The sequence below is a fragment of the Rhincodon typus genome, chromosome 11 (genome assembly GCF_021869965.1).
Source record: "Rhincodon typus isolate 14 chromosome 11, sRhiTyp1.1, whole genome shotgun sequence".
NCBI lineage: Eukaryota > Metazoa > Chordata > Chondrichthyes > Orectolobiformes > Rhincodontidae > Rhincodon > Rhincodon typus.
The window spans coordinates 38,797,852-38,808,925 of record NC_063342.1 but is presented as its reverse complement, the minus strand read 5'-3'; the positions used below and the strand labels follow the sequence as shown (position 1 = coordinate 38,808,925).

General features: G+C 39.5%; 1 protein-coding gene across 2 annotated transcripts in view; it reads right to left on the bottom strand.

Annotated features, from left to right (window-relative positions):
- LOC109920316 (DDB1- and CUL4-associated factor 6-like) overlaps positions 1–11,074 on the bottom strand; it is a 111,227-nt gene extending 100,153 nt beyond the window's left edge. The window contains exons 1-3 of one of the 2 annotated variants that reach the window (XR_007263192.1): positions 9,686–11,038; positions 9,439–9,595; positions 6,279–6,393 (exon numbers count right to left, since the gene is read on the bottom strand). Coding sequence is in view for 1 of the 2 variants with exons in the window: in XM_048602744.1 (XP_048458701.1) it covers positions 9,439–9,595; positions 9,686–9,835 (307 nt within the window). In the remaining variant the exon portion in view is untranslated. Of the gene's footprint in view, positions 1–6,278; positions 6,394–9,438; positions 9,596–9,685 lie in introns of both variants that reach the window. The other variant, XM_048602744.1, reaches the window with a different exon arrangement.

Sequence of the window (11,074 nt, the reverse complement as noted above, 5' to 3'; positions counted from 1 at the left end):
GACGTTTCGGGCCTAGACCCTTCTTCAGAAAACGAAGAAGGGTCCAGGCCCAAAACGTCAGCCTTCCTGCTCCTCTGATGCTGCGTGGCCTGCTGTGTTCATCCAGCCCTACATCTTGTTATCTCAGATTCTCCAGCATCTGCAGTGCCTGCTATCTCTTGACTTAAGCCCAGTTTGTTGCCAAGGAGAGGAATGAAGTTGGTGGGTAGGGAGTTTGGAGCGGTGACTGAGAACAGGCCTTCAGTTTTCTCAATATTTAATTGGAGGAATTTGTGCTCATTCAATAGCGCACGTAGGTAACCTAACAAAAGTGAAAGAGTCGAGGTGGTGATGAGACAGAGATGGGTATCTAGAATGCACATCTCGAAATTAATTCTATATTCACACATTATGTCCCTGAGGAGCAGCTGTCAACTGATCTATACTGTTGGTGGACATACAGTAAATCAGATCTGTCGGGAATGAGTAACTTTATATCTCACACTTTTGTTGATGACTGAAGAGGCCAATCTACGAGAGGAAGGTACTGCCACTACAGTTGTGAAATAATTGATTTCAGTGCCTGTTATTAGGCTACTGTAATTGTTGCTGATGTAGATGATAAATAGGAGGGAGACAACAGTGCAGACGTAGGAAGAGGAGCCAATAAAAAAGTGATTCTCTAGTTACAATTAGATTGCTAAGAATGGAACCAGGTAACAGCAGCCCCACTCAGCTGGATGATAGTAGAAAAAGCATTGGAGGAAGACAGCGTGGTCCAGAGACAGTTCAAGGAGGACAGGGGGAAAGTATAGCTTCATAACAATCATATGGACAGTTGTGACAGTTTTGAGCTATTTCAGTTGTGAGCTATTTTGGTACTCCAATGCAAGGAGAAACCATATTAGGGGGACCACAGAATTCCACGGAATATGGAGATGGATAGAGACAACAACATTGTCAAGAATTTTTGGAGAGGAAAAGGAAGTGGATCAAGGTGAGACCAGCCCCACACAGTTGGATGACAGTAAAAATTGCTGGAAGATGACAGCCAGACTGATCAACAGTGTCAAAGGCTGCAGACAGTTCGAGAAGGATGAGGGGGAAATGTTATTGCAATTACCTCTTCAGGCGTTGTCCCTTTTTAAAATCTGTTGTTATTGCTTGTCTTCTGAAACACTAAACCCTTGACTCACAATCAATGCAAATTACCATTTCCACCCCTAACCTCCCTTTCCTCTCCAAAGTCCTTGGATCATGCTGTTGCCTCCCAAATGCTAAATCATCTCTAAATTGCCTCCAACACAATTATATGCTTCCTTAGATAAGGTGGCCAGCACTAGGCACTCCAAAAGTGGTTTCACAGCCTTCCTAATGTTGTATTTAATTTCTCTAAGGATAAATGAAAACATTTTATCAGCTTTCCTAATTACTTGTGGTACCTGCACACTAACCATTTGTGATTCAACCATGAGGAGTCGCAGATTCCTCTGATTCTCATTTAGACAGCATGCTTTTTTATTGTTCCTGCCAAAACGAACAATTTCACAAGGTCATAAATTACACTCCATTTTCCACAGCTTTGTCCACTCATGTAACCTATTCGTATTTTATTGTAGGCTGTATGTACTTTTGGCAGGTAATTTTCCTTCCTCTCTGTGTCATCAGCAAATTTTGCACCATACCTTCTATCTGTTCATCCAAGTCATTATACAAATTGTAAACAGTTGAGGTTCCGGCACTAGTTACTGTGGCACACCATGCCTTATATCTTGAGAATCTGAAAAAGACCCATTTATGCCTACACTCTGCCTCCTGTTAGCCAGCCAATTCTCTATTCATGCTAAGATGTTACCCCTACACCATGAGCTTTTATTCTCTGGAATAAACTTTTATGTGGCACCTTCTTAAATGCCTTCTGGAAATCCAGGTACAGTACATTCAGCGATAACAAGGTGTAGAGCTGGATGAACACAGCAGGCCAAGCAGCATCAGAGGAGCAGGAAAACTGACGTTTCGGTCCTAGACCCTTCCTCAGAAAAAGCTTTCCCCTTTACCCACGTTACTTCCTCAAAAAACTCCAAAAGATTGGTAAAACATGATTTCCTTTTCAATAAACTGTTTTAAGTCTGCCTGTTTACCTCAGATTTACTGAAGTGGCAATGTCTTTAATGATAGCTTCTAAGATTCCAACACAGACTAAGGTTGAGGCCCAGCAGGACCCAGGCCCTGGTCAGTCTGCAGCTCCAATAATCTACTCAGTTTTCTTTCACATTTCACATAGAATCCCTACAGTGTGGAAACAGGCCCTCTGGCCCAACAAGTCCCACCCAGACCCATCCCCTTATAACCCACCTAAACTACACATCCCTGAACACTATGGGCAATTTAGCATGGGCAGTCCACCTAAACTGCACATCATTGGACTGTGGGAGGAAACCGGAGTACCCGGAGGAAACCCACGCAGACACGGGGAGAACATGCAAACTCCACACAGACAGTTGTTCAAGGGTGGAATTGAACCCGGGTCCCTGGCGCTGTGAGGCAGCAGTGCTAACCACTGAGCCACCGTGCCTTCTCTGATGTTAGAGTTTTTTTTCCCTGAATTCCTCCCCCTCTTCCATTTTCTGATTTATTGCTGCTTTTTGGATGTTACTTATATCCTTTATAGTGAACACCGATGCAAAATACCTGTTCAATTAATGTGGTATTTCCTTATTTCCATTTTTAATTCCCCAGTCTTACTTTCTACAGGATCAGCACTTAATTTGTTAACTTTTTCCTCTATTTATATTTATAGAAAGTCTTATGATCTGTTTTTCTATTTCTGGTAAACTTTTTTTCATACTGTTTCTCCATCACCCCCTTCGCCACTTATTAGTTTTCCAGTCATTCTTTGATTTTTTTTAATGTTCTGTGCAACCTTCTGACCAGTCACCTTCCTTTGTACAATTATATGCTTTTTCAGTTTGATACTATCTTTAACCTTTCTAGATAATCAAAGATCTTGTATCTGTCCCTAGTAATTTTTCTTACTCATTGAAATGTATCTATGATCTGTGTATTATAAAATACTCCCTCAAATGTCTGCCACTACATCTCCACTGGCCTATTTTTAAGTTAATTTGCAGATTAATTTTAGCTAGCTTTGCTTTCAATCCATCGATTTCTATCCCTCAAACTGAATAGAATGTTCAATCATATTATGGCCAGTGTTACCTAATAGCACCTTCACTATTAGATCAATAATTAATCCTATCTCATTACACTATACCAGGTCTAGTATAGCCTACTCTCTGGTTAGCTCCAGAACATACAGTTCCAAGAAACTATGCCGAGAACATTCTAGAAACATTTCTAACTTTGTCTATCTGATTTTCCCAGTCTATATGTAGATTAAAACTTCCCATGGTTATCTGAAAAGCTCTCATTACTTTTTCTTTTATGTTCCACCCTACTGTGTGATGACTGTTACAGAGTCTGTACAATACTCTCACAAGTGTTGCCTTTATCATTTCTTATTTCTAACCAAACATCTTGGTTTCCAAACTCCGATCATCCTTCTCTATTATGCTAATATCATAATTACCTAACAAAGCGATCTCTCCACTTCTTCCTAGTTTCTGTCATTCCTAAATGCCCTGCATATTTCAAGATCCAGGTCTTAATCCATGTCATCCTGCAGTTATGCCGTTTGGCAGATCATGCTAAGTCATTTCTATTTATGCTCTCAGTTTACCTATATTACGTTGAATGCTATGTGCATTGATACAGAGCCTGTAGTTTTAACCTTTTACTTTTTTTTAATAAGCTTGAGTCATATCTGTTGGTTGACTCTCAGATTGGTATTAACTATCCCTTCTTGTCACAGCCTGTTTATCGTTTTCCATATTAACAACAATTTCTCTTTGGCCTTGACTCAGCTTTTTGATTCACCATATCTTATCAAACTTGGTCCCTTGGCCTCCACTATTTCATTTAAAATCCTCTACTTTCTCATTAAGCAGTTGGCAGGAACACCAGTCTCAGTATGCTTCAGGTACAGCATCAGTACAATCCGATCAATACAGAACCTACTTTTCCTAGCACTGCTACCAGTGTGCTATGAAGTGGAACCCACTCTCCCATACCATCTTTGAACCATGCAATCATCTGTATAATCTGATTTGTCCCAAGCCTGTTTGCATGTGACTCAGGTAATAATGCAGAGATTGTGACCTTTCAGGCTCTGCTTCTTAATTTGGTGCCTAACTCTTCATACTAAGTATGCAGAACCTCCTTCTTTGTCATGTGTAGGTCACTGGTAACTACATGGACTGACATGATAGGATCCTCTCCCTCCCGCTTTCTCTCTATCACTGAGCAGAACTACTAGGCAAGCAACATAGCCATCTGGAGTCTCAGTCTTTGATGCAAAGAACTCTGTCAATCCCATGACTATATAGTCCCACACTATCACTACATTCCTTCTTACTCGCCCCTCTTGAATGGCTTCCTGTATCACTGTGCCATGGTCATCCATCCTACTGTCCTCACTCTCATCCAGACAAACAGAAAGAACCTCAAAACTGTTGGACAACTGCAAAGGCTGACTCTCCTGGCCTCCTGCCTCTGGGTCCCATTACCAGCCTCCTGTGCAAACATACTCTTCTGTCACAAAGCATTAACCAGTTCAGAAGATCAAGCCCTAAGAGGTGCGATTATTTCCTCATACAAGGAATCCAACTAACTGAAGCAGTTGGGTTTAGGGTTTAGGAGGAGGAATTGGTTGTTAGGTACTATGAGGAAGTGATTAAACATGTTTTTATCTGTAATTGATAAATCAAGATCCTTGAGACAACGATGGGGGTGGTCGTCAACCGGGCTGAAGAGTTTACATAGAAGAAAAGATTTGGGGAGGATAAGGTGGCAGTTAACTCAGAGCAGAGAAAACACGATGAGTTGAGATGAGTGTTGAAATTACCCCAAGATGCAAAGCTATTTAACGCAAAGGCTGAGAGAGGAAAGTAGTGTAGATATTCTGGAGAGAAATGCACGGGGAAGGCAGTCAACAACAATGATTTTTAAACAGAGGTGAGAAGAGTGCAACAAGGCAAGATGCTACAAGGAAGACAAAGTGCTAGAGCAGCAAGATCAAATGAACCAAGATGTGATTTGGTCAAGGCAAGTGGTGACAAAGGGTGGGGAGGGGCAATTATGCCAATTCAATCAGTCACAATAATTTCATGGATATGAAGGATCTTGTTTGGAAGTGAATGGACATTTTGGAGGGAGATGCTGACAGGGGTAGTGACACTTGATCTGCTGGCATAATTCACTGTGGGAAACGGGAGTTGAACAGATGAGGACTGTCAAGAATAGACCACACAGGTGCGCTGGGTAGGAATGTCAGCAAGACAGAGGAGGATGGGGTTGTTACTCATGATGAGCCATTACCGAGCACCTAGATAAGCCTGACAGAAGATGCCAAGAAAGGCACAAAGGCAAACTGCAAGATTATCTAATGGGGAGTCAAGACTCAAATGGCAGCTAGAGAGCAGGACATTTGAGAAGCACTGAAGGGTTGATGGTGGGAATGATAGAGCAGATCACCAGACAGTAGAAAATTGAAAGTAGGCACGACAATAGAAGGGAGGGGTCCAGGAGGAATAAAAAGCAAATAAATTTAAAAAGAGCACAGAAACAAAATAAATGGATGGACTCAGTCCAAAGTGGCAGCCAAAATGCACATACAAATACATTCAGGAAAAATTCATACTACATAGACTCAATATATAAAGTTATATGCATATACACATTTAGTTGCCCATCTTTGGTAGATGGAAGGATGCTGATGATGATTATGATAAAATTATGAAAATAATGACAGTTTCCGTCCACTTACTTATTTTGGAGCAAAAATTGAAATGCTCACGTTTAATCATCACCATTCTGCTAAAGTATATTCCACACAGTATGAGCAATGTGCCTTATTCAACTTGTAAAATCAAAATCTGTGAAAACAGCCAGAAATGTTACATGAGGATCCTGAAATTATGGACACCTGTGCACTTATGAAAAGATTGGAGTGGGTGACCCATTTATTTTGTAATTATAGAAAATATTGCATCCAATCACAGGGTAGGATTATGCTGGAACTGAGAAAATTTGGTGCTTTATATCGTTGCCTAATTGGGGCAAGGCAATATGGATGGCTACCTAAACTGCAGGGCAGCTTGGCACAGAATTTAGGACCAAGTGCACCCTACTTGTTGAAACACCAAATCACTGAGGTGTTGTCTATCCACTGGAAGACTTACCTGTGTTTTGTAGATGGAAGTGCTGTGTTTCAACGAAAATGTTCCAAGTTCCAACCTGTTGCTGTGCCAGGTGGACTGAAATGATGTTCAGGTTCCCTGTACCCAGGTGGAAATCCTATCCAGAGAGGGAAGCATCAGTGATACAGGATGACAGGTAGGCAGGGTATGCAACTGATACCCGCCAGATTATTGCCTTTGATTACCACCATTATGCTTTTGTTGGTTCACAGTTAGAGGAGCTATGGCCTCCCCACTGAGTTGCTATTGTTGTAAAAGAGGGATAAAATTGATTTTGTCTGGCTGTATCTGTTATTCCATTAACTAAGATTTAATATTTCAGCCAATCAGACTGGACTAGCATTTTGAACAGCATATTTCTTGTGCAGCACTCCAATGACATCATAAATGTTAAATATTCCCTACTTATATATCGGTGGGACAGAACTTGATAATCTATATTAATCTCATAACTGATGTTACATATAAACTAGGGGTGACCTTACAGGGGTTTATAAAATCATGAGATACATGGATAGGGTGAATAGCCAAGGTCTTTTTCCCAGGATATGGGAGTCTAGAACTAAAGGATTTGAGGACATAGGTTTAAGGTGATAGGGGAAAGATTTAAAAGGGACCTGGGGAGCAATGTTTTCATGCAGACAGTGGTGCATGTGTTGAACAAGCTGCCAGAGGAAATGGTGAAGGCAGGTACAATTACAACATTTAAAAGGCCGAAAGAACTGCCGATGCTGTAAATCAGGAACAAAAACAAAGTTGCTGGAAAAGCTCAGCAGGTCTGGCAGCATCTGTGAAGAAAACATCAGGGTCAACGTTTCGGGTCCGGTGACCCTTCCTCAACCGGATCCGAAACGTTAACTCTGATTTTTTTTCTTCACAGATGATGCCAGACCTGCTGACCTTTTCCAGCAACTTTGTTTTTGTTCCTGATTTACAGCAAAGTTGCTGGAAAAGGTCAGCAGGTCTGGCATCATCTGTGAAGAAAAAAAATCAGAGTTAACGTTTCGGATCCGGTTCTGAGCAAGGGTCACCGGACCCGAAACGTTGACTCTGATGTTTTCTTCACAGATGCTGCCAGACCTGCTGAGCTTTTCCAGCAACTTCTGTTTTTGTTCAGCATTTAAAAGGCATCTGGATGGGTATATGAATAGGAAGGGTTTGGGGGATATGAGCCAAATTCTGGCAAATGGGACTAGATCCAGTTGGCACAGAGTTGGACCAAAGGGTCCTTTTCTGTGCTATATAACTCTATGAATCTGCATTTAAAGCTAGCAACAGAAGCCACAGAGGGTACTTGTCTGTTCTTTAGAACTCAATTATGACGGGGCAATGTCAGAGAATATATATTTTCCTCCTCCCACCCATCATCAATGCATAGAAGTATATTTGAGTCACTAAAATACCATGAGATTGACACTCACGTTAGTTAAAGGACTGCGTACTTAGTACAACTGGTGTCATTCCCAATTTCTTGTCTATCTTATCTATCATGCCAGATGTTAAAATGCCTTTGAGCTCAAGTATTTGTTTTATAATCAAAACATTTTGCCTACCTGATTTGGAGCCTAACTTCTATCAGAAAAAGTGATTACTGATTAGAAATTCAGATACTGTTTCTAAAGTAGATAATGTTTTGAGCATTATAGGTATGAAATAATATCTGTTCAACACTACATCTTCCTTTCCAAAGTTCTGTTATCTGCTCCCTCTGTCCTTAATTGAAAGAAACATTGATGTTGCTCTACTTTTGAAACTATTTGAGACTTCTTGAAAAGCCAAATAGATAGCGAGGACGAGGAAGTAAGTGATGACAAGGGCAAGGAGAAACACAAAGAACTTGCATTTATATAGCACTTTTCACAACTTCAAAATCTCCAAGCATTTTATAACTAATTTATTACTTTTCGAAGTATAGGCACTGTTACATTAAACACAGCAACCAATCTGCCTTCGCCAAGGTCTAATGAACAACAATGTGATAATGACCAGATAATTTGGTTTAATAATTTTAGTTGAAGGATAAATGTTGGCCAGGATATCTGGGATAACGCTTCTGCTCTCTTAAATATTGCTTAGATTTTTTTTTTTAAGATCCATCTGAGTTGGCAGAAATGATGCCTAATCTTGTGGACAACATCTTTTAACAGTGCACATTTCCAGAGTAAGGCATTGAAGTGCCAGCCAAGGTTATATGTTCATTTCTTTGGAGTGGGATGATTACACAATCTTTTGATGCATTGTGCTACCAACTGCATCACAGAAGACATTTGAAATTTGAAGACAGCAAAGAGAAAGGTGAGCAAAAGATGAAGAGCAGAGAGAGTTTAGAAGGAATGACAAAACTTTGAAAATGTTTTTTGACAAAAATTGGAGTAGAGAGGTTGAGGGAATTTCAAATAGCAGCATCTTGTGAATTAAAATTGAGAGCAAAAGAGGAAATCCTTTCGAGAAAACAACAGTTAAGCAGGATGATACAAGGATTCAAACTTTTTGGAGATAAACTTTGGGCTCTGATCTAGATTCAAATGGTCCCTATTGGCTTTTTATTTTCAACTATTATACTGTAGGGTGCGTTACTTACTCTTTTCATTCTTGCCACTGAATAAAAACAATTTAAGTATGTTTCATACAAATACAGCTTAAAAACAGAGGCTTTAAGACATAAATCACACGATAGGAATAAAGATTTTTTTCTTAGAAAAGGAATACAATGACACTTCCTTCATGATGCTTTTATTTTTAAAATTTGCCCTCGTCCTTTGTCCCCCAAAAGGCAGGATTATATGAGAAAGTACAGTTCTACAAGGGGAATTGGTCTATAATAAACTTATTTAAGTGACCTGGATAGCAATGTCGTCCGGGTCTTTGATCATTGGCGCCACAGTTCACCTTTATACTCAACCAGAGTCCAAACTATATTTTGCAGAGTTAACTGGTTAGTGACCAAAAATGAAAACTTTAGCTATTTTTTTTCTCTCTCCCCTGGAAATGGAGGCTAAACATGAGTTTGTGCAAAGCAGTTCCCTTGCTACATTAATGTTACAGTTATAAAGTGAATTTAATAAATCTGGAGTCAGTTCACAACATGCACTCCAAAATGCAGGGAAAACATTTTTTTTTTCCAGACGAGGTGACTACTTACTTGGATCAAAAGGATGAGGCTGTAGACAGTTCACCACATGGTTGTCAGCTTCCAATAGCATCAGTAATTCAGCTGTTTGCCGATCCCAGATGAATATGTGGCCACAGTCTGAGCCACTAATTACATAATAACTACCCCAGAAATTGGCTTCTTTGATCTGAACACAAAGACAGTCAATTATCATTGTGTATTCCAACAGCAAAAATGCCTTTTTTTTCATAAAGACAGTTTTACAAGATTCGTTTACCATTGTCCTCGAGTTACGGTGGCCTTTGTATACCATTTTTAATGTAGGTTTTCTTATGTTTTGAGTCTCTAGTTCCTCCATTTCCTTCTTTTCTTTTCTCCTTCTGAATAATTCTTGAATACGGGCAGCTGCGGTACGTCTAAGTATCATGTGTAGTAATTCAGTACAAAAGTTTAAAACAAAGAAGAGAAAAATGTTAATTAGTTGTTCCACTAAAAATTCTTAGAGAAAATTTCTGCAGCAACAGCTTGCATCTTAAATTATGGCTTTAACAATGCAAATAAAGGAAAGAGACACTGAGGAGATCTCCAAGGAGTTCTCCTTATCCTTTGCAGTCACAGTTGTTTTGGCTCATTAATATTTGGTTCACAAGGTCAATCCAAAAAGATATTCCTTGACTGTTCATGGGGCAGTCCATATTCTGCTACATGTACATAGCAGCACTGCTCCAACTCAAAGAACTGGTTAGTAGAATAGAACGCCATCCATTCAATGGTATAATTTCATGCCACAGTCTTGGTAGCCCCATCTTCTGGTTTTCCTGATGAACTTACAGGAAGCAAACATCTAGTTCTGCCTTTAAAATAACCAAATCCAGTAACTTAAATGAAATAAAATTACTTTAAGAGAAAGGAATGAAGGTCCCAGAAACTTTAAAATAACAAAGCTACAATGTGAGGTTTACCCAAAGTTGAAAAGTATGCACTATGAAAATTAACAATACTGCTAGTTGAGTCCATTTGCTTGCAATTGAGTTTAGTTCTTCATTACATGTGTGAATATTAGCTATTAGCTCATATAAAAATAACAAAAAACACTGAACATTTCTAAGTTTGAAAATAATACCTCTTCAAGCTGGTAAGAAAAACAAATTTGTACTTATACAATGCTTCAGTACATCACAAATCACAGGCAAATAGGTACCTCCGAATCTAACCACTATCATAGAGAAACACTGCAAGTGAATTTTCACAGAGCAATGTTCTACAAACAAGTAATCATTTATCTCATTTTACGATTGTATTTAGAATTTTTATTACTGTAGTGGCATTGGTTCAGAAATAAATGTTGCCGGGATATCAGAATGTCCCTGTAATTCTGCGAACAGTACCATGACAAGTTTTACGTTGACCTTATCTGAAAGATGGCAGCTGATGGCACATTGTATTCTTGAAGTATCAGCCCAACTTAATGTGCTCAACTTAGGTTTGAATCTAGAAACTTTGGAATCAAAATAAGAATGCTTCTGTTAAAGAAGGGTGACACCAGGTAATGGTGAAAAACCGAAAGCACAAGTAATCTCAGGAGCATATCTGCAGTGAAGATTAGAAACACAATATAGTCATTGAGATTTCTGCATTTCTGGTCATGATTAGTTTCTTATAAATT